Raw genomic sequence first — 23,069 nt, 5'->3', positions numbered from 1 at the left:
GCCATGCTGCCTAAGTTGCTCTACCTATGACTTTCCAAAGATGATTATGGTCTTTAGCGGGCGTGTACAATACGGTCGGCCTCTGTTAGGCGGAACCTCACGACGAGCGATGACCCTTGGGCAGAATTGGATTTGACATTGAAATATGGCTCCAGGTATATAATTCGCGGCAAGTTCTTATGTGAGAGGATATCATGGTAGCCCTGCTCGTGGTACCTACGAAGGCCGTCAATGGAAAGGACATATACCCGCTCTGAGCACACCGCCGTGCGCCACATGCAGTACAAGAGGGCCCAAAGCTGGATTACCTGAGTGTGATCCTCAAAGAGACTCGTTGGAAAAGGGAATCAGTTGTGGCGTGAGGTCCAGGGCAATCGGGAAGGTCTTGTCGAAAGCCCACATCGGGCGGCGGATGCGTGCGTCCCAGCCGCGGCAGATCTTGATCGACTCCCCCAGGGGTCAGCGCAAGCATCCAATCCGCTGCCATGTTGAAAGCTCGGGCTCCAGATATCCAATCTTAAAAATAACCATGTCGGCAGAACGGGGTTGAAGACTAAGTGCAGTAAAGTCATTCTCGCAGTGGTACGGCTTTCTGAGCTTTGTAATTATGACGAAGACGCTGCCGACCTGGAGTACGGACTCAACAGCGGCGTCCTGATCACCTTCTCTGATTGAGTGGACTCGTCCTGTCATAGTAAGAGGTCTAGTATGGACTTTATCTACCTGTGCACCGGCGGTCACTGTGACCGTCGTACCTATCCCGGCTCGGAGAATGACCTCAATGGCCTGTGGACCGGGGATACTTGCATATATCACGCTCGGCCCCGCTTCATGTTGAAATTCTGATCGAGATAAGACTTTCGAAATGGTCCAAGTCACATATCCGGCGCCCCCGGCGGTTGGATTGTCACCGGAGTCAGATATAAAGAAAGGGCGCTGGGCTGATTTCAGAGCGGCGTCAATGCATTCCCCCAGCGATCCAGTAGGTGCAACGAAATCAAAAAGCTCTCTGGCGTTCCAGAAGTGAGCGGCAAGTTCATAAGCCTTCAGAGAAATTATCTCCGCATTCCAACCAGTAACGACCACTGCTGCATGGTTACGGGGCTCATCTGCCCAGGCATAGCCGACCCAGATAGCTGCATCCAATATGCCGGGAAGTGATTCCACCTCGGGCAACAGTGCATATAGGCCTTTCGCTGGCTCAAGGCAAGTTGATGTCTGCTCCCCAGGTAGCAAAATTGGAATAGGGACCCACGCCTTCAATGGCCGGCTTGGGCCGCCCACTCGGGACAGCAGGATATCGACTAGGTTTCGACATGCCCGCTGTTTGGTCTCCATTGTATATTCGTGCGGCGCCATACGATAGCAAGTGATCAGGTCTATTTGGTGTACTAGCTGTCGAGAGACGTTGCCATGTAGGTCCATTGATGCCGATATGATGACTTGAGGACCAATGACGCGACGGATTCGCCGAAGAAGTTCGGTCTCAACATCCTCTAGACCTTCAACACACATTGCTCCATGAATATCAAACCACAAACCGTGAATGATAGTACAGCTACAAATCACTGTAAGTCGATTCACAATCTCATTTGCGAGCTGTTCAAAGGCTTCTCGAACCACAATGCCGCTTGGCAAAGCATGGCCAATAAGAGCGCCGCGCCAGGTAGCACCATCTCCCAGGGGTGTTCCAGCCTGAAGAAAAGCGTATTTCTCGAAGATCTCTGGGCCACGCTTGGGGTGAAAAGCCACAGCAGGTGTTCGAGCTGGGGAAAGGGTGGAGGTCTCACATGCCAGTCCCGCAATTGCTATAACTGGTTGCTGGAACGTCGTATCCATGTTGAACTCCGAGCTCGTCTGGTGAGATGAGAGTAAGAGACTGCAATCTTGAGTTTACTAGTACTTCCCCGCCCTCACTCCCTATTTCCGCCTTCAAATTCTTTTCTAAAATCCAGAAAAGCCCGGTATGAGAAATCAGGGTTACACTTGAATTGATAAGCTTTGCAGCTTAGTTTCCAGTATGCCCTACGTAGCCATGCAACGTTGGCTTCTAATGCCGGTCTAAAACCGAATCAGATTCGATTTGAATCGCAACAGGCATTCCACTGCTGCTTCGTTGAATCTCTTTTCCTTCCTCCCAGTCGGATACACGCCACCCTGAGAAGGGAGTCAAAAGATCGATATGTACAGAAAAGGTATCTATCGTCAACAAATTGAAGCATTGAGATAATAGATTGAGATGCACCGCAATGATACCGATGTCACTTAAGGGAACTGTGTAGTGGGGAATTGGCCAACGATAGGTGATCTCTGATTGGAGGATATCTTTCCTGGACCACAGTCTTTACGATAGAGCTTCGCATCTCCGATAGGAAGAGAATCAACTTCTAGACATCTTTCGCTGCAGCAGCATCTGTTTCCTCCTCGAGAGGCTTCCTTCCACCATGGTGTGGTCTGAATTGTTGGCTTGTTCGTTGAGCCATCTCATCCTGCCTGCATTGTAGGCTCGCCGTAGAGCGCCCTGGTTCACTAGATACGGAGTTCGAGGGGGCGGGGAAGCCGGTCCCCTTTGGAATGTCCCAGTAGCTTAGCCAGTCAGAAATTGTATTTCTTTATCTGGTCATGCTTAGCCCACTGATCGGCTCACTAGTAATGAAGCCCTCCTCTCAGCATTTGCTGTGTGGAGTGAATAACAATGGTTGCAAATAAATTCTGTCTTCAGATATTAAAAAAGCATCTAGTTAGACATATCACAAAATGCCTCCCTGAACTTGAAGATATCTTTCTCCGAAGATGCTTCAAAAGACAATCACTGGGACATGGTTACCGGCATGGGTTCCCGAGTCGACAACCCCCCTTTGCGTCCTTCTCCTAGTTTCGTCTATTGTCCAATCTGCTGTGAGTGGGGGTTATCAATTATGTATGCTATTCAAGAACTTACGCGTGAAGACGGGCGGCTACGATAGATCAATGCTCAATTGGCTTAACATATTACCATCATACACCGATTACTTCAAGTTGAACGAGGCAACCACTGGGCTCAACGCTTCGTCTGTCTTTATAGGTGGATTCCTCGGTCCCTTAATTTCAGGTATTCTAACGGATCGACTTGGTCGCCGCCCGGCAATATTCTGGGGATCCTGCATGACAATTGTTGGGATTATCCTTCAGACAGCGTCTCAGAATATCGCGATGTTTGTGGTTGCCAGAATAGTCCTTGGGTTTGGGAGCGCCATCAGTGGAATCGCAGGAGGTGTTTATCTCTCAGAAGTCTTTCCAAATCGCTGGAGGGCCTGGGGCGTTGGTTTACTTAATTTAATGATTTTTATTAGTTGGTCTGCTCTTTGGCACTTTCAAGTTCACTAATTCTGAGAAGACGTAGTGTCGGTGCCCTTGTTGCAGCTGGTGTTACACTTGCAACCGGCCAATGGCAATCAACCCGGGCATGGTGCGCCCCATCTCTGATACAGGGGATTTTCTCAATGCTCTGCATTTTGACTCTGCCATTCATATGAGTCTCTGAAACAATAAAAGCCACAAAGGCACCAGGTATTGGCTTCCTTCAGCCCTGAATCTCCCCGCTGGCTTGTCCGCCATGGGCACTACCAAGAAGCCCGTCTTTCAGTCGCACAAACCAATGTCGATGGCAATCTGACAAACCCAATTGTAATTGCAATTTTCAAGGGAATTATCGATACGATAAAATGGGAGGAAGAAAATGGGCATATAATGACGCCCACTGAGATATTCGAAAACTCAACCACACGCAAGAGACTTCTTGTGGGAATTTCGCCAGGTCCTTTTTCTTGCATCGCGGGTAACATCATTGCATCCTATTACTTCGGTTCAGAGCTGGACACAGCTGGAATTACGAATACGAATGATCAACTCAAGGCAGTACGTTGCTATCTGTTGTTCATTGTCCACTGTATAACTGATATATCAGAATGTGGTTTTGAACATCTGGTGCCTAGTCTGCTGTTTAGTTGGCACGCACCTCGCAGCTAAGTGGGGCCGCAAGCCCACTGCACTTCTATCGCAGGGGGCCCTCATAGGATGTCTTTTCACTATGGGTGGTCTATCAAAGATCTACGCTTCTGATCCTCAGAAGGCCTCGAATGGCCTCATTTATGGTAATGTCGCGGTAATGTTCCTTTTTCAGGGCTCTTATTCAATCGCTTGGACACCATTACTCTATCTTTACCCATCCGAGGTTCTCAATTACTCCATTCGTGCGAATAGTGTGCCCTTTCATATTTTGTCTTGAATGCTTTTGCGTACGTACAATTTCAAGTCTTGGGGAAATTTTCCATCTCACAGTTTCTCTGTCAGGTCGGTCTTCACATTCATCATGCCAATTTGCCTTGGAAACATTGGCTGGAAAATGTATATGATCAATGCGTCATGGGATATCATTACTTTTGGCCTAATTGTAAGCGAGCCCTATTAAAAAAGTTCAAATTGAGTTGTATTCATAACAATGAATAGGCTTACTACTGGGTTGAGACGAAAGGGATGACCCTTGGAAAAGGTTGATGAGTTATTCGAAGGGCAGAAACATTCCTCCGTCTCTGATATTGATGTCATCCGCCATGGTAAAAAGATGATTGATACGGAGATCATTGAAGAGCAGCTCACCACGGAGATTGAATCAACTATTGGTAAAAAAGTGGGAAACTAAATTCGAGGTCAGTCAACATTCGCCAAAAGCGTTTATCTTCTCCCACACCGCTGCATTCATTGGAGGGAATTGTAGACAATGGTATCCTTCATTCAATAATTAGAATAAGTTCTCACGAGTTTTGCTTCCAATATTGCCTATCGTTCTCATATTATTTTTCTATATCCCGAGCTAAAAAAAGCCGACAAATTTAGGGTAGACTCCAAACCCGCTAGGCACCTCTTTCGTAATCAAACTTTACATGCGTATCCAATCAGAATACTTGGATTTTTTGGCGTTCAGTTAAAACTAATAAGGCCCTTCTTCACTGATAAGCGGGCCTCCTTTGGGATGACATTTGACAAATTACGCATAACTAGCTTTATAGTTGTTAGAAAAAGGAAAAGGAGGAAACTGAGGGTAAGTTTCTGTAAATTATAATACAGACTCAGAACAGGGAGCAAAAATTCTCCTTGCATCTACCCTCTTTCTGGTTCTCACTTACCCGTGAAATCCATTATATTAGAGAACATTCAGAATCAGTAGTATTCAAGCGTGTCTCAGATATCTCAGTATCACAATAGTGCAGCGAGGAAATGGCTCCGGACGGGAACTAGCGGTGTGATAATAAGATGTCATAAATAAGGGCCACCCTGCTGTCTATAGCAACTCAGACAGCCATTTTCTTTACTAATATCCCAAGGTGTTCTCTCTTTGTCTTTCACAACACCTCAGAGGCGTTCCTAGTACGCAGGCAGCGAGCATCTCTGACCGTAGTTCAGTAATTAGGACTGATTTGAATTCTTTGATTAATTTTATTGGAGATTACCTGCTTCGTAAGAAGAAGATAGGAAGTAATACTACCGTGTCTCAGTTTTACATGCAAAGCTGTTCAACTGGGGGCTTTGTCAAAATTCATGGCTATACTTGCACCCAGATTGCACACTCTGAGGTCAACTGTTCGGTCAAAAAAGCTCGGTCGCCGGTGGCCGTAATCGACTAGTAAAGAAGGCTTGGCTACAAGATTCCCCACACAAATGGTAGCCCACCCCTCCTTGTTTTCCTTTTCGCCTGCACTCTGTTACCAGTCCATGCACCGGGGAGTTCGTCAAGCCCTTTCTTTTAAACAACCAATTCATTGACTGAAGATGGAGAGTTATGGCAAAATTTGCCAGCCTTTGCTGGAAATTGCATGCTTCAACTTAGAGTCAGCCGTCAATGCCAGTGACGGTGGTGCGGATCGCATTGAGTGAGTTCTCCCTAGGATCGCGGCTTGCAGACGTTACTTTTGTAGGATGAAAGCTCTTTACTGGTCTTAATTGAGCTCTGCTATGAAGATCTATCCTAAATGCTGTTCTACATTCAGGCTGACTTAATGTGAGGCTGTGCCAAGACTACACAGCCGGCGGTCTCTCGCCTGATGCTGCAACTCTCCAAGCCGTCAAAGCCCGAGTGGCACTTCCTGTTTACGTTATGATTCGTCCACAGTCTGAGAATTTTTGGTACAGTGAATCTGAATTTGAAATCATGAAAAGAACTCTGGAATCCGCCAAGATCCTAGGGGCAGATGGCTTTGTTTTCGGCATTTTGAACAAAATACCAGAAGATGGGAAGCAACATGCACTGTCGTGGGTTGACGTCAGCAGAAACAAACAGCTTGTTCAGCTGGCAGGTGGAAAACCGTGCACTTTCCACCGTGCATTTGATTGCATCCCCGAGTCATGTTGGGACGCCGCATTCTCACAAATCACCGAATGTGGGTTTGCTGCGATCCTTACCAATGGGGGTCCATCTAGTGACAAGGCCATTGATTGCGTCGACAAGTTGGCTACCCTTGCGTCAAAGCAGGATCACCTCTTCAGACAACTAGCTCGGACAGGTATCCCGGTGCCAGATATTATTGTTGGAGGAGGAGTCAGATCAACAAATATTCAGGCGTTACTGAAAGGTACAAACGCGCATGTCTTTCATTCAAGTGCGTTGAAGACATCCAGTGAAGTCGTTGAAAAGAAGGAGGTTGAGAAGCTGAGAGAATCCTTGATGATGCTTCGTAGGTCGCCTGAGGGGCAATACAGCATTGGTTAAACAGAAACAAAAGGGTTTATATATTTGGATAATTATTTCGTTATACCGAGTCAGTATCATTAGAAAAATTGTATTTACTTATGGTTCGATCATCTTTCAATTTCTTTCTTCCAAAGCGCACTGTCTTCCAAGATATCCGTTTATCATGAGAACTTTCATGAAATAATCCATGTCCAACGCTTTTGTTCACATACTCCCGAATATCAAATATCTGGTTGGACTTAGTAAATCTAAGACATTGACTCAGGCCCTTGATCATGGCGGCACAAACACGTGGCTTACAGGGCGTCCAACCCCGCCATCTTGGCACCCTGACCATTGACCCTAGGAAGTTACCTACCGGATTAGCAGGTAAAGAGGCTGAAACTCGCATAAGCAATTAATGAAAAGGATTCCGGGTTGTTGAATAAGCTCTCACTCCATTTTGTATTTGAGGGGTTTTACTATCTGGGGTGAACTTGACGAGTGGCTTTACAGGCCGTCAAAACGAACGAACTTCAAACTAGATCACAAACAAGACTTTGATCTGAAACAGAAGTATATTATTTCTCTTGAATTTTTCGTCCTCTCCGCGTTTCAGTTCTTTCTATGTACGGAGGAATTGGGCTCCCGCCGAAATCATAAACCAGGCCCTAGACGCCTAAAATTGCCGCATATGATAATACTATTTGGTTTTGATTGTGTCTATTGTACACATGGCTTGGTGTCTCTTCAAGCCACTCACATGACTCGGATTGTAAGACATGCCAAATTGAATACGAGATGCAGCTTCGTGTCGAGATTTTTCATGTTGTCAAAAACATCAGCCTAATACAGTGGCTATACTTCGACGTCTTAAACATATTATCATGTTGTTCTCATTAGATGCCAAGATTCACTCGAAAGCAAATTTTTTAGAGCTTTGGGGTTGCATGACTTTGCTCTTCTTTTCAAAATGAGAAATACGAAATATATCATTAGCGTTGGTATACAGACTAGAATACAGGAATCCCTTCGTACCCAAGTGTGAGAAAGGTCCAAGTCAATAGCCAAATTGAAAATACGACACAATCTTGTAATAATACCTTGGCTATCTAGGAAAGAGAATATATATACTCGATCGTTTGATACAGGGGTCACCCTGTTGGCTGACCTTGGCATTAGGCCAACAGAGATTTGAGGAACCTAAAAGATTGCTACTAAAAGTCGATCGCGAATATTTGTCAATGTCTCTATCACGTCGAAGTTCTAGCTATAGTGCTTTCTCTCAATATTATCTGTAGCTTGAAATGCTATGAAAAAGGAACTTCATACTGGCTATAGTTGTAATTTAAAGCCACTCAACATGGAAGCACACGGCACCACATATTCCGTAATCTCTGCAGATACCCCGTGTATCCAAGTTAGTACTATTATGTGGTGGCAGTGAAATATCTGATTTCCGTTACCCTCTGTCTTGGCTAAAAATATTTTTAAAAGGTCATAAGATCTAAGACCCAGTAGTCAGCTGGGGGCCTGTCTATAGAGGAATGATCTGAAGGTGATTTTGTTTATTTTCCCATTCGTATTATTGAACTCAAAATACTAGCAAGTAAATGTTATAAAAGGATCTCCTTTTCTCATTTGATTCTCAATTTTCAAACCAGTTTCCCAAGACTCAGAGCCTCTTGTTACCTCGAACATCTACACAAACCCGATTCTTTCAATACTACATTCTTAAACCATTCTCAAAGACAGTATGAGGTTCCTCATTCCGCTTTCCTCCCTTCTTGTGGCATATACCTCTGCCGCCCCACTAGATGCTCGCCAGGCCAAGAGCGTGACATTGGCTCTTTCAAATGATCAAACGGGAGCCTATGCCGGTGTGCAATTTGCAGCTTCTGGGGCCGACAAGAGCATTTTGACCCTCTTTGGTACCACGTCTGTGGGATCTAATGGCCATGTCAAGGCCACTTCAGTTCAGTTAACGGCTTTCCCGCAAACAATTAGCTGTGTCTTGAAGAACAACGGTGCGACGGTCACTACTCTGACGGCTCAACACACCTACTTTGACTTGGATGGCAATCCTGGAGCGGCAATCCCAGTCGACTTGACCAATGCTGTGGTCAAATGCAATGCTTAGGTATTTGAAAGAGGAGTGAATATGCAAATCATGCCCAGAAATTATATTGGAGATACAGACAATGCTAGTGACTTGGAAGTTGAAACTTGTAGCTTCTAGATACACACCAAGCCAATCAATCTTTTTCGGATTACTAAACTTTCTTTGAATTTACCTTCCCTACATCCTACGGATCCGAACACAAAAATTGTAGAATGTACAATATTTTACATGGTTATTCCCTCTGTGCAACTTGAGTCGAACGAAATCTCTATTTTTATTACTCCTTTACCTTCAAATTGAATTCTTATTTTAAGCACCCAATACAAATTAAAAACAAAACTATCGATAATACGTAATACAATTATCCTTCCTTGAGTACATGTGACCTTTTCTCCAGGCTCAGTCTCATATATATTGACACTAGTATTTAAGAGCGATTGTCGAATCTGGCGCTATATTGATGGCAATAGATTTCTTGAATCATCCTAGCCTTCCTGTGATAAGTATTAGTCTCACGGAAAACTCCAATTCACCACATCTATGCCTCATACTTTATGCTGCAGACCTTTGGACTCACACTTTTTTCCTATATCCTTTGTCCGTGTTTCTTTCTTCTCCCTCACGGAGTTATTCACAGCTCTGCGAAATCACGATGTTGGGTCAATTACAAGTACCATCACCATTATCATCGAAAAGTAATCTCTTGTTATAGTGAAAACCAGCCCCTGTTTGGAGAAAATATGCAATTTTATGGAAATGACCAAAGTGATACTCAACATTTTGTGATGTACAGGAATATCGCGCACCATATATTGATTTTTAAAAAATTCCTAAACCCAATTCGCCTCGATTTCTAGTTAGTCAAATGTATTGATTATACCCCCGATGTCGTCGATGGTAAAAATATCTTAGCTAATGGAATTGGGATTTGCGGGGGGTATGAAATCATGTAGAAACCGAGGACAATGATCAACACTGCGGGGACATGGTCGGAGAATGGAGCAAATGCGGGGTAGGCGTCCGAAAAACACGGCATTTGCTGATGAGAAGAGCTCCACTGGACGAATTATGATCTAAAATACAGGCTACTCTTCCTTTGGAGCACCCCTGTGGAGTATATAATTCCAAATGAGTATCGCTTCGTTACTCCTGGGAGAAGGACCTTCATATAGCCTGTGGCCATTATTCCAAGATTCTCAGACATCAAATCAAGAGTTCCGTCGCTCAGAATAGTATAATTTTTGTTTAAAAAGACCTAATCGAGGCTCCCTCAATGCATTGGCTTCGATTGATACAAGTCCCCACCGATCCGGGGCTTTCCACCGCTCAACTGATGCTCACGAATGAGGATCTTCAACCAGGTGAATATGCCCTTTGTCCCTTCTTTTTCCCTTCTTGATGAACAACCCCTGTGTGAATGGACACCTTTCTTCATATGAGACTCAAGGCCCTTCAAATTGAAAGAATCACTGTTGGTCTTTAGGAAACGATTGCTTACAATGGTTTGCACTTTTAGTTGAACACGAAAGAAGACAGTGGAAATGGCTCAATTTTGTGGCTTTTTGGATCGCCGACTCGCTGAACGTGGTAGGTTCACTGAAAGATGACCGTAAACGAGTAACATTATATCATCAATCTTTTAACTTATATTCCACAAGAACACGTGGATGATCTCATCATCTATGATCGTTGATGGCCTATCTTGGTGGCAATCTTGGCTTTGTGTTTGGATTGGCTATACCATCGCAGCGATGTTTGTTTGTGTCATGGGTCGAATTGCTGCAATTTATCGGATTCCCTTTGCAGTAACAAATAGAGCTTCATTTGGAATCTGGGGATCATTTTGGCCCATCTTAAATCGGGCAGCAATGGCAGTCATATGGTACGGGGTACAGGTATGAAATAATTCTTCGCAAAACTTCAACCAAATTTGATTACTCTAATACAGTGTGGCATAGACATATCTTGGAGGTAAGGCTTGCATTCAAATTCTTCCGAACTGGTTGTTATTCTCTAACCAACAGTCTCCGTAGGCGAATGTGTCACTCTCATGATCGAGGCTATTTGGCCAGATTACAAAGTTTTGCCGAACACAATGCCTGCCGGAGCGGGTGTTAGCACTAAGCAGTTTGTGAGCTTTTTCCTTTTTTGGATGCTCTCTTTGCCGGCCCTATGGTTTCCCATATATAAAATCCGGCATCTTTTTACAATAAAGGCATACTTCTCCCCGGCATGTGCAATTGCGTTCTTTGCATGGGCGATCTGTCGTGCACATGGACTAGGTCCCATCATCACCCAATCAAATACTGTACATGGGAGTGCTCTGGCCTGGGTGTTTGTGAAGAGCATCATGAATTGCATTGCTAATTTCGCAGCCCTGATCATAAATAACCCCGATTTTGCAAGATATGCACGCAAGCCTTCAGATGCGTTGTGGCCTCAGCTCATAACGATTCCAGTAGGCTTTGCAGTGACATCGTTTATTGGCATAATTGTATCCTCTTCCTCTAGTGTGATATTTCACCAACCAGTGTGGAATCCACTCACCCTCTTGGGCATGTTTCTAAGGGGGCAAGCTCAGCTGAAAGATTTGGCATATTCGTTATTGCAAGCGGATTTGCTCTAGCACAACTGGGAACAAATATTGCTGCAAACTCGGTCTCTGCTGGTACCAACTTGACTGCCCTTCTTCCAAGATTTTGCACTATTCGAAGAGGAGGATACCTTTGCGCTGCCATTGGTCTCGCGATGTGTCCCGTGTGTCCTTGAGCATCCCTAAAACATTTTTGTTCGATTGTTACTAATCTCGCTCAAATAGTGGACATTAGTGGCGTCATCTAGCAAATTCACATTGTACCTCTCGGCATACTCAGTCTTTTTATCGGCAATTGCGGGGGTAATGGCGAGTGATTACTACTTGGTCCGCAAAGGCTATCTTGATATTCAACAGCTATACAATCCTTCCAAGGATGGGTCCTATTATGGTATGCTGGGAGTTTCATGGCATGGCTATTCTGCTTATCTTTGCGGCATTCTCGTCAACATTGTTGGATTTGCTGGAGCTGTGGGTGTTCAAGTTCCCGCTGGGGCAAGATACATTTACGATATCAATTATTTTTCTGGATTCATTGTGTCAGGCGCAGTGTACTGGTTGCTTGCACGACTTAGTCCCATTGCTGCAACAAGTGAGACATGGCAAGAAATTCCTTATGAGGCAAGGCCTCTTCCAGATATGGAGAAAGCAGCAGATGATCCCTAAACTGGGGTTGAAACAGAAAAGAACCTGGATAGCAGGGGCCCAGGCACCATCTGTGCCGACATCGGGAAGAACACTGGGCGATTACTCCTTACCCCGCAGAACAACACCAAAGCATGGCGAGGCGGGAAAATTGTCTATCGGTGCGATGGCCGTCAGAGTCTTTTAAAAATATAGCATGATAGTTAGGACTTTCACATGATATTATAATACTCTGCATTTTTCTGACTCATCTGTAGTTATCTCGACAACGGAATAATAGAGCGATTACAGAATGATTCGTCTATATGGCTGGTCATGCCGATCGCAAATTGTGGTCGACAGGTTATTGCTACCCCATGCCTGGCAGCCAAGCACTCTGGTGTGAGTTATTTTCCATTGACCCCGTTCTTCCCCACCGAGTTGGGAATATCATCGGCTGTCGGCTAAAGCAAGGTCAGATTGGGAATTCATACCTCAGATCAATCCACGGCCTTGTAGTACCGCTAGCTTCGGTGCGTTCCATTTCGTTTTTGACTTTCCGCGGGAAGCAGACGGCAAAGCCATAAATTAGCGCCTATTATTCACAAATTTGATCGAGTAATGGGCTTATTCATTGTTCATCACTTTGTCCGTTATCCTAATTTCTAGCAAAAGCGAATCAAGCAATAAAACATTGCTCCTACTTAGGAGTCTACTAGTAATATCTATATCCCTCGAGGCTCTCATCTAATAGTCATTGTATCTTCTTAATAGGTGCCAATGTCACCTCATCCGATACACGCCATATGCATATGGTGACAAGTCACCATTTGTGTCCATACCATCATCCGTAGATCATGGGTCACTAACTCCGACAAATGACTATGCGGCCTTGAAAGCCTCAGAAAGGCGGCCTAGAGGGTAATAAAGCTTCGAGAATCCTATGTAGTCATATAAACCCCTATGTAGTTTGGCCAATATGAGAACAAAGTAAATGACTGCAGTGAATTCAAAATGGCCTAGCCACTTTGAAGGGAGGTTATTCAATCAAGCATGACTCGTATCTTGCTTGGTACGGGTCGCTATTAAAACGGGTATTTGCTACGAGCAGTTGGGCAACCTAGAATTTGGATTCATAATTTGTCCATAGCTAGTAGCAGAACTAGTGAACAAGATCCGTAAAGCCATAAAGATCATACCTCACAGTACTTCATCCTGGCAAATATGCGAACTGGAAACCCGGAAGTCTCGTACAAGATCCACTTTCTTGTCATCCTACCACTGGAGATCTGCATGTGACCGAGGTATTCCAGAGTTATTGATCTTATGTCCTGATGCCTTGAGAACTAACATAGCCTCAAATAATCTGCTTCCAAAACAATGAAAAGTAGAGACGATGCCACCTAGATCGAAAAGTTCTTTTTTCACTTGACTTAATTGGAATTCGAATTCTTTGCCATGTATCTCAATTGTATTCCTGATTAGTAAATCAAAGTTTCACTCCCATCTGTGACGGCATCATAGAACTGTTCGTGCTCCATTTTTATACCGAATAAGCTCAATGTAAGCATATTGAGCTGAAAGATAAAGGCGAAAGATTTTGCAATAATACATTGAACACTACAGCCTGTATGTAATAAAAAACTATAAATTTATGAATCATCTTTGAAGGTCGGAGTGGAATTCCCGGATAACGAACCAAGAAGTGCCATGACCGTCTGTTCGTGAGATGAACCGCACTCAAAGCCCTTCCCAGCTACTTCAATGTTGGAGTCCCTTCGAGCTTAATCCCTGAAGTCAGGACTTGTTGATTCCAAAAATTGCAGCCCAATCATAAGATTTTCAGCCATTGCGACCAAATATTCAGCAGGGCAAGCTTCAATATCATCAGTCTTTGCTCTTTTCGAGAAATGTAAATCATTGACCTGTTTTTAACCGCATCTGTATCAATTAAATTACCAAGAAGTTGAGCCATGCCTTTGATCACGATTTTCTAAGGATAGTCTGAAGGGCGTTGTAGGAAAGGTAGATCGAAGCCATCTGGACAGCCCTCCCCGTCCGGTGATAATTCTGAAGTCCCACTAAGCTCAACATTTAGAATCTCATCACTGCAATGAGCGATTGTCGTCTGTGCATTTCATCATTTATTCTTGTCCCCCCGGTTAAGTTGATTAAGCTTAACAGTTCGTGGGTATCTGTCAATTTCGGTTCGAATGATGATGCACCTACTGCGGCGGCAGAACTTAGGTGCCCAATGGACCCTGTATTTTCTCAGTCCGCAAACTCTCTTTATAGAAAGTTAAATGATCTGTATGTACTTCTTTCCATGCGATTACCAAATTTATGTCTCTAAGAGGACAACCAAACCTCTCCTGGAGCAGCTTGGTCAGCCGACATGCCCACGCAGTAACTGCACCCAGGAATACCGATGTGGAATTCCGACATTTCATACATTTCAACAAGCCCTAGCAGGTTTAATTTATGCATAATTGGTGTAGATCCTGGGTCGACCTTTTTTTACCTTTTTTCAGTGGTCACTTTTCGCTTTGCAACCCTTATTCAAGGACGAGGGCGCGGGGAACATCCTCTGCAGTTGTACCAGGGCCAATGAAGCATCCATCCAGCTTCAATTCTTTATGTTCTAATATAGGAGTGACATCGTCTGGCTTTGGTTACCTGGCTAGGAATGATCGGACGTTGCTTAGATCTAATTCGTAGGTTTCCACATATTGAGCGTCATCATCAAGCTTGAAAGAGCTGATGCAGAGTTTATGACATATTAAATTTCTTTTCTGGGTAGAATCCTTTGTGACATGGTCTGGCACAAATATGGCAGTGACGCCGCCAAGCTCTAAGTCCAGTCAGCCAGCTCACCCGCCCCCGATAAACAGAATAGCTCCCCACACTAAACAGATACGAACGGTTGTCATGTTAAAAATTGTAAATCCGGCATTGCATGATAAGCACTTGAGCCCTGGCTCAGTAAATTCGACAATTCTCTGTGAAGCTACAGAGTTACAGGGTTTCTTTTTAGTTACTGTAAAATGTAGAATATAAGATCCTTTCCACCTATGCCAGGCCCTGGACATCCAATTAGACGGATATTAATAGCTTCGGGTATCTTGAACCACGTTTCCCCAGTGACCAGTGGCAGAGTAACATCCGCGGCACCAAGACCAATCGTAATACATCCTAACTTTCCAGATGAAAATGTATGAGAATCGGAACCTATTACAACCATTCCTGTTTGGGCATGCTCCCTGTAAAACTCAGTATGGAGAATGGTATACTATACCTGCGTCAAATAATCCAATATGAAAGCTAAGCTGTATTGAGGATATGGCACACATTCATTCCTTGATAATATATTATTTTGAAAACATACTTGGCACGGTTACTTGTATCAATCAAGTTTTTGACTTGAGGCAGATCTTCAACTCTAGGATTTACGACATGATCACCTGCAAGCCAAAATCGGTCATTGCGAACGATAACAGGTTTTCCCAGCTGATTATATGCTCTCTTCATTTCCTTTAACATGGTTATTAGCATTTGAAATTCCACGTACATGAGGTAGTAGTTAGGTCACACACAGCCCAAGAAGTCTCGGAGGCAATCACCCAGTCCACGTGTATGCGGATCAAATCTCCCGGAAAACGAATCTCTTCCACTCAAATCATGCATAGCGAGAATTTTTTTGCTGAATTGTCATTCCCTGTTATTTAGGTGTAAAAATGAATCACAACACCTGTAGGAAAAGATATTTCAATTCTCCATGACTTATACAGGGCACGGAGTAATTTGCCCAGTTTCGATAATTGTGAACCTTAACCGAGTATATTGGCCTAGTAAAACATCGTCTTATCATCGGATTAAACCTAGGATCTTCCGATGGGAATGCTACCTTAGATTACCGACCATGATGAAACAAAAGGTCCTGGTTTCCCGATATTCGTCCAAGATCATCATGTCATAAATAGGGAGAAATTGCTCATTTCTCGAATCAATCTCATGTACTAGACAGTAGTATTTCAGTCTTTCGTGCTCTTAGGCAAGAATATCCAGATCTTTATCAACTATTAGTCAAGTGTTGACAAGCTAAGCTCCCCACTCCTAAGTCTGCCATCCACTTATTGTCGTTTTACTAGTTCTTAAATTAGCCGAAAATGATGCTTTGTTGGATATCGCCGTAGTCTAACTGTGTGTACTATCTCCCTGATCACGGGGTGTCACTGGATCACAAGATCGGCTTTTAAGGGCCTTTGATATCGCGAAATCTGTGATCGACAAGTCCTGGCAGCTTGACGGAACGAAAAATCTTACGGGATCACTTTTCAGACGCCAGTTTATGGCAGTTTTTATTCCACGACTAGAAAATTTCAATATCGTCCATTTATTGGACGATGTTGGTAGAAAGACCGCTTTCAACGCGGCACTCTTTCTTTCGGCAGATTAGCTTGGAAGATAATGACTTGCTGGGACGGACATCGGGGAATCTTGCTGTACATAGAGCGTGCAAGAGCGTTCTAAGCAAAATGTGCAAGAACTCCGATCAAGGCTTCATCCTTGACTCGCAGCTAGTCTGCACGGTCATCTCTGGGCCTGAAAGAAAACATTTGCAGGTCAGGGATTCACCTGCCAGACCCACCATCCTTGTATAACCTGGCTCTCTTCTCTTTTATTTCATTCCTTCAATATAATTCCTTCGACTAGATAAAATTCAATCTATCTCTTGCCTCTAACTCAATTCCGTGACACCTGGGTCAGAGACTAATTTCAATCTTTCCGTTTGCTGGATTGTTCCATGCCGGCAAATAGACAGCCTCTCTCCTCCCTGTACGTTGGCGTGGAGAAGGTATAGCTGGTGCCACCCCTCGGCATATTGTTCAAGGCAAACATGATCTCTTTCTTCTGCTTCATATTACCTTGTTCACCACGAAGAAGGCGAGAGAGCAATTGCCTAATTAATGTCTTATCGCTTCACGCATCAAATCTACTGCGCTTCCTGCACCATGTGCATGCGGGGAATAAGAAATATCCTGCATTTACCCTTTCATAGCATGGGTGATCATCTCGCGGTCATTTTAGTGTCTGATTTCTTGCTCGGTGGCCCAGGCATTGTGAAAGCCTACGAAGCGCCGGTCTAGCACTATGCAACCTCATCACGGGCTACACAGACTCACCCCTGAGTTCTTTTCAGTCAACATCTATTTGTCCACCGATCCACTTGAATAACCCTGGCTTTGTAGCCGGTTACTCCGCTAATTCTCTTCTCTCCGTGTGTTTCTCGCCTTTTCCAATCATCCCCTCTTCTCTCCGATATTACAAGTCCCACCCCAAAGTGTTATCTGCATGCAATCGTCAGTCCAGGCTTGGCTCGTGACACAGACCACCCGCACCCCACCGGCCCAGTTAGGGCCGCTTGATCCGCTTGAAAATGAGTCCAGGTCGGACAGGGCGTTTGGCATTCGCAGCTGCAGGCCACCCTAATATACTGCGTCAGGCATCATGATTTGTGGTCCCTCATGAAGCCCTCCCCCCACTTCCCCCTTCACCACCACCGCTGCTGGCCCTGCCACCGGACTCGGGATGTGGGACTCGAGTGCGGGCTTCGAACCGAGTTAGTGTATGCGGATTTGCCCACACCAAGTGACTCGTGGCGTCCAATCTCATCCTCGTGCAGAAACAGTCTAAATTTTTCCTTTCTCATTCTATAGAAAGTAAATCTGATGTACAGTGCTCGAAGCCTGGTCGCAAGTCAGTGCTCTCCTGCAATACCAAATCAACGCCCTCCAGGGGCATGTCGGTCAGCCACCTTGGTCATAGTCCGATCTGAACGCGCAGTGGCAATTTGGAAACGATTAAGTACACATGCACGGCATAGTGCTTCATATTTGGGACTTCTCTGCCATATGGATTCCCGCACCGTCCTCGGCATTGTTGCTTGTCGAAAGCTTAGCCCTAGCAACATGCCGTGGCTCACCAAGAACAGCTTAGCCTCGGCGCCACAGTAACATTGCATCGGAAGTCCTTATCGAATACATTTACACACATGCCTCTTCGTCAAACTGCTGATCCTTACCTTTTTGACCTTAATCAATCTGAAAATGGTCAATTCCTGGATTATGCGTCATCCCGGACTGGCTCAATTGGAAGTCTCCAAATCAAAAGCACTCTTATCGGGCCTCTATTCCCCCGTCGGACCTCCGAGCCCAGACTGCTATAGTCCCGTTTGCATGAAGCCATGGTGGCGCCCAAAGTGGCGCGTAGTGGACGCGATGTGCCTAGACAAATGTGGGGGATCTAAATCAACATGGAGGTCTTGCTACGTGCAAGTCATCCTTGGCGGATCATTGGAAGAGAGCCACTCCTGCAAGCATGGCCTCTCGATATCTGTTGGACCATTCAAACCCACCCATCGAGGTTTTGGTTTAAGACTACATCGCAGTTCAACAACCACGGGATATGTCGCGTCTGCCATCGATTCTGAGTGATGATATTCACCTGCTTACCCAGATGCCATATTTCACATATGCTTCCCAGTGTCATAATTTGTTCTTTTATGGTCCTACCCCAAGCTAACTCGATCCTGATGGCTTCACCATGTGAGCCATCTCTATATGGTCTCTGTGCCGCTCTCTACATGCGGACTCACGGTACATCGCCCGAGATACTAGCTCGCGAAATCTATCGGTCTCCGACGGCTTCAGAGAAAGCCGGATATGCTTGATTGCTGTTCTTCCGGCAGCCTATCGTCATCCACCGCTATCAACAATGTTGCATCGCTAATTTATTTCCACGGTGCGTGGATCTTCGATATTGGGCTGACAACGCTTTGGAGTAGTCGCCATTCTGGTGTTTGGTCATCATACCATCTATCTGATCTTGGCGGACTGGAAACTTGTATATAAAGCTTATTTTATCCATCCTATTCTCAAGAATCTCTTCTTTCATCCATCTTATTCTCAAGAATCTCTTCTTTACGCCATCCTCTCGCAGAAGCCTTGCTTTGTCTCTTGCTCTATTCACCAAACACACCTCTCCCATTGTGCCATTTCAGCCATGAAGTTCTCTTCTGCCATTCTCAGCACCACCCTCCTGGCTTCTATTGCCATCGGAGCTCCTCTGACTGAAAAACGTCAAGCTCGTCACCTGGCCCGTCGTGCTGCGCGCGCCAACAGAGCCAGCCACCCGCCCTACAAGTCCGGAACAAACGAGGTTCTCCACCTTAACGAAACCTCGCAGGAGGAATACAGCTCCAATTGGGCAGGTGCTGTATTAATCGGTACCAAGTATACGGCTGTTACGGCTTCCTTTACCGTTCCCACTCCTGAGGTCCCCAGTGGTGGGTCTTCCAAAAAGGAGTACTGTGCCTCTGCGTGGGTTGGTATCGACGGGGATACCTGCGATACCGCTATTCTTCAAACCGGTATCGATTTCTGTGTTCAGGGTAGCTCCGTGTCATATGATGCGTGGTATGAGTGGTATCCTGACTATGCCTATGATTTCAGCGGCATCACCATCTCCGCTGGGAACACCATCAAGGTCACTGTTGACGCCACATCGGATACTGCTGGCACGGCCACTGTTGAGAATGTCTCGACTGGAAAGTCCGTGACTCACACCTTCAGTGGAAATGTGCAGGGCGATCTGTGTGAATATAATGCCGAGTGGATCGTTGAGGATTTTGAGTCCGACGACTCTCTCGTTCCATTTGCTAACTTTGGAACTGTCACCTTCACCGGTGCTGAGGCTACTGAGAACGGATCCACTGTTGGCCCTTCATCTGCAACGATTATTGACATTGAGCAAGATGGCGAGGTTCTCACTTCCACCTCTGTCACCGATGACACTGTCACTGTGGAGTATATCTAAGGAACGTGCCAACTATCTTCTGATAAAGTTCCAATGAACTTGATGAGATTTCGTACAAATCTCATTCTTCACAGAATAGGAAATGATTCTTCATGTTTGAGTCTTGATATCTAGCTTTTCAGGCTTTTGCATTTTCGCTCCTGCCTCGATTTCTCCTCTTGACAAATAGTGTCTGCAGTTGTCTGGTTCTTTATTCTTTAGTTACTCAATCTACGTCTATTTGGTTTTGACTTTCCAAAGCACCCGTAGCCCTAAGATGGGGACAGAATCAATCTTCGACCCCCCGAATGCCGAGAAACCCGAGTTTATTTCCGGTGCCACTCACAGCATGCGTTGTAGGGTTTGACGTTCGGAAGTCTTTTCTGCAACGAACTTCAACCACGCGAAGCTTACTTTTGACAGATCGTCTAAAAGGTCTTCCTCTTCTGAGATGATAAATTGCCTTCTCTTCAAGCGTCTTTTATCGGAATAAATTGAATCGGATGAAGATAAATATACTACAGAGGAAAATCTCAATTGGGGTAGCGAATTGCCTATATCAGAATGACATAGGCATAGGTTGTGAACATAGGCTCGAGCACTGAAGCTATTATAATTATCTAAATTATCTCCATCCTACAACCAATTTTTTCTTTGGAGTTTGATTTAGTTCAATTTATGTAGTGTACTCTACCTATTACTATAGAAGAACAAAGAATATGTATCAATACCCGATGTAACTCGAGATATATTTAAATACACATGTACTGTTCTACTAAGAACTTTCCTATGCTGGCTCGTCTAGAGGAGCTTCCATTTTGTGATCAATGATGGAATAAAAGGTCTCTTTAAAATAACGATAATAAATATCGATCTAGCTCTCATTTTCTTCTAGGAAAGAATTAAAGAAATCTTTTCATTATCAGATTTCCGGAGTTTCATGTCCGATCATTAGTTCTGTCTTGATACTTGTCTGGAAAACAATTTTCTCGGCCAGGATCGTTTGGCAAATCAATTCCGTAATTTCGCAACAAGGAATCTCTTATATCGTCATAGCAAGCTCCAAAGCGTAATACTTCCATGTTTTGAAAGTCAATCATAGTCGATGAAGGGCGAGGATCACAATATCTCGATCTTCCGTAATCAACAACGATATCTGCGACATCTTTGACTTCGGGTTCTATGTCTTCCACGGTGACTTTTGTTCCTTTTCCCGACAAGTTAGCCGAGGAGCCTAACAGCGGAAGCTCTGCATCTGTTGCAAGTCTAGAAAGCTCCTCCTGAAATGGCCCTCCATTCAGCAACATCGCCATTGTACCATTCAAAGAACTCCGATTCAATATACTTGGGTGTAGCTTGCGAATTATAGCATGCTCTGAGCGATAAGGGGCAACGACTCCTATTGGAAGGTTCATGTCTTTCACTATAAACCTGACGATATCTGCTGCATCTCCGGAAAGATCATGGAGCTCTTGGTGCAGCGTAAAATTCCCAATCATGGCGTGGCGCTTGCGCGGTTCGCGCTGCTTGGCGACAAATATTCGATCAAGAGCTTCTCCGGTAGTCGCGACTATCCCATAACCAACACTGACTGGGATTATTGCTATGCCGCCGTTAAGTAGCACCCGGAATACACGCAGGGCGTCCTCTTTTGGTGAATGAGTATATTCCATACCAACTTGATTCTAAAATATGAATAATATTGCTCCTTGGTCTGTCTCAAGTAGCATGACCGAATCAGCGCCTTTACATCAATTTATAGCTATGCTTCTGCATTTGTCAGTCGAGGTGGGACAGAATGCACTTGAATTGCTTGCATTGTGCAAAATGTGTTCTGACCACGTCAAAATGGACTCAATTGAGCCAATTCGATTACTTATTCGGCATAGAAAAAAGATTATCGGAAGCATGCTCACAGTGGTGACAGGACCACCAATTAAAAAAATGCCGGCCGCTGGACCTTCATTACCACAACATTCGTTCGAAACTCTCTGCGCTGTGCCCCAATAAGGTTTTGTAGTTGGGATACAGTAACATTTTCCAGGTGCTCCTCCCAAATCGCATGCCATATTCCTTTTGCCTGGATAGAGTACTGGTGGCCTTCCTTGAGATGCAATCCTTGAAGATTCACTAGCTTGCGCAAAGTCTGACCGGCGCAAATTTCCAGCAAATCATCTACAGATGCTGGGAGCTTGCGCGCTATCTTTACCGTCTCCATCGGTAGATTCTTCTCATCGTCAAGATCAAAAACCTCGAAAATGCCCAATACTTCTGCCCGGTTATCCAGGGGGCTACCCCATTTCAACAGAGAAATAGGCACACTGGCGGCGTTGTGAACAGATACCTCGATAGGTATAGTAGAAATTGATTCGGCTTGGATAGTTGGCATCCGAACAGCTAGATTGACTTGAAGCCCGAGGCCCGGCTGCATATTATTCATAGGAGATGTAGATAGCGACCATATGTTGATGATGGGCTCTTTTCTTTCCTGAGACGAGCTCGTGTTCTAAGAGTGCATTGGTGGCAGAAAGAGAAGGATCACGAAAAGAAAAGACGTTTGGCAATGACTAAACCCGAGATTAGGCAAGTGACTGGCTGAGCGTGGAGCAGAACAAGCTGAGCAGCAAAAGGAAAGTGAGAACAAGTCTTTTTAAGGGCTCTGATAATCGGACCAGATTAAAACCACATGAGTTCAAGTTGAACTGGGCTAACTATGGATTTACCTCATATACGGCAAAATGAGCCTCGCCCTCTTCTTGCCTTGCCATCTTGTATCCAATCATCCAATCACCGACATCAACAAAACTTTGAGTTTGTGCAAATAAGTCAAAATTAGGCTACGACTCTTAGCGTGCAACCTTCCCCTCCCGCTGTCTGTAAACTTGGCAGGGTCGAGGTATCGAGGTACATTACATGATACTCGGAGCCGTGCCTGAGACGCTTTCTATCCTGCCAATTCTGGGCTAGGATTCGATGCCTCCAACGGATGGCTGAGATCAAGCAATCCATCTGCACTGAAGACTTAGTAAGGTCTTGGGCAAGTCTTGGGTGGTATCTTGGCATCGGACTCCGGCGACAAATGCAGGGTCCAAGGCCTTGGCAAGCCTCGTCCGGGGCACAGCATCGACCAGAAGATTGAATCTGATACAAGTCAGTTTTGGAACCAATCG

General features: G+C 44.9%; 7 protein-coding genes across 7 annotated transcripts; 5 read left to right on the top strand and 2 right to left on the bottom strand.

Annotated features, from left to right (window-relative positions):
• Positions 1-459: 459 nt before the first annotated feature.
• N7462_005284 (M81 family metallopeptidase) lies at positions 460-1,839 on the bottom strand (the record flags this gene model as incomplete). The annotated part of the gene is made up of 1 exon (XM_057077009.1): positions 460-1,839. One exon carries the CDS (start codon positions 1,837-1,839, stop codon positions 460-462), a length of 1,380 nt encoding a protein of 459 aa, XP_056936514.1.
• Positions 1,840-4,069: 2,230 nt separating this feature from the next.
• N7462_005283 (uncharacterized protein) lies at positions 4,070-4,536 on the top strand (the record flags this gene model as incomplete). The annotated part of the gene is made up of 3 exons (XM_057077008.1): positions 4,070-4,149; positions 4,333-4,432; positions 4,489-4,536. 3 exons carry the CDS (start codon positions 4,070-4,072, stop codon positions 4,534-4,536), a joined length of 228 nt encoding a protein of 75 aa, XP_056936513.1.
• Positions 4,537-6,133: 1,597 nt separating this feature from the next.
• N7462_005282 (copper homeostasis protein CutC) lies at positions 6,134-6,745 on the top strand (the record flags this gene model as incomplete). Its single annotated transcript, XM_057077007.1, has 1 exon — positions 6,134-6,745. The coding sequence occupies one exon, from the start codon at positions 6,134-6,136 to the stop codon at positions 6,743-6,745; it is 612 nt and encodes a 203-aa protein (XP_056936512.1).
• Positions 6,746-8,462: 1,717 nt separating this feature from the next.
• On the top strand, positions 8,463-8,846 carry N7462_005281 (uncharacterized protein; the record flags this gene model as incomplete). The annotated part of the gene is made up of 1 exon (XM_057077006.1): positions 8,463-8,846. The coding sequence occupies one exon, from the start codon at positions 8,463-8,465 to the stop codon at positions 8,844-8,846; it is 384 nt and encodes a 127-aa protein (XP_056936511.1).
• A 1,733-nt stretch (positions 8,847-10,579) lies between these two features.
• N7462_005280 (uncharacterized protein) lies at positions 10,580-12,087 on the top strand (the record flags this gene model as incomplete). The annotated part of the gene is given in 4 exon segments (XM_057077005.1): positions 10,580-10,723; positions 10,888-11,322; positions 11,340-11,585; positions 11,647-12,087. 4 exon segments carry the CDS (start codon positions 10,580-10,582, stop codon positions 12,085-12,087), a joined length of 1,266 nt encoding a protein of 421 aa, XP_056936510.1.
• Positions 12,088-19,107: 7,020 nt separating this feature from the next.
• On the top strand, positions 19,108-19,920 carry N7462_005279 (A4/G1 family peptidase; the record flags this gene model as incomplete). The annotated part of the gene is made up of 1 exon (XM_057077004.1): positions 19,108-19,920. One exon carries the CDS (start codon positions 19,108-19,110, stop codon positions 19,918-19,920), a length of 813 nt encoding a protein of 270 aa, XP_056936509.1.
• A 917-nt stretch (positions 19,921-20,837) lies between these two features.
• On the bottom strand, positions 20,838-22,330 carry N7462_005278 (L-threonylcarbamoyladenylate synthase; the record flags this gene model as incomplete). The annotated part of the gene is made up of 2 exons (XM_057077003.1): positions 20,838-21,584; positions 21,869-22,330. The coding sequence occupies 2 exons, from the start codon at positions 22,328-22,330 to the stop codon at positions 20,838-20,840; spliced, it is 1,209 nt and encodes a 402-aa protein (XP_056936508.1).
• Between the last annotated feature and the right edge of the window lie 739 nt (positions 22,331-23,069).

This window comes from Penicillium macrosclerotiorum (assembly GCF_028827735.1).
Source record: "Penicillium macrosclerotiorum strain IBT 26536 chromosome Unknown utg000003l_segment0_segment0, whole genome shotgun sequence".
Classification (NCBI taxonomy): domain Eukaryota; kingdom Fungi; phylum Ascomycota; class Eurotiomycetes; order Eurotiales; family Aspergillaceae; genus Penicillium; species Penicillium macrosclerotiorum.
The sequence above is the reverse complement of the archived record's forward strand: the minus strand, read 5'-3'. Positions and strand labels throughout refer to the sequence as shown.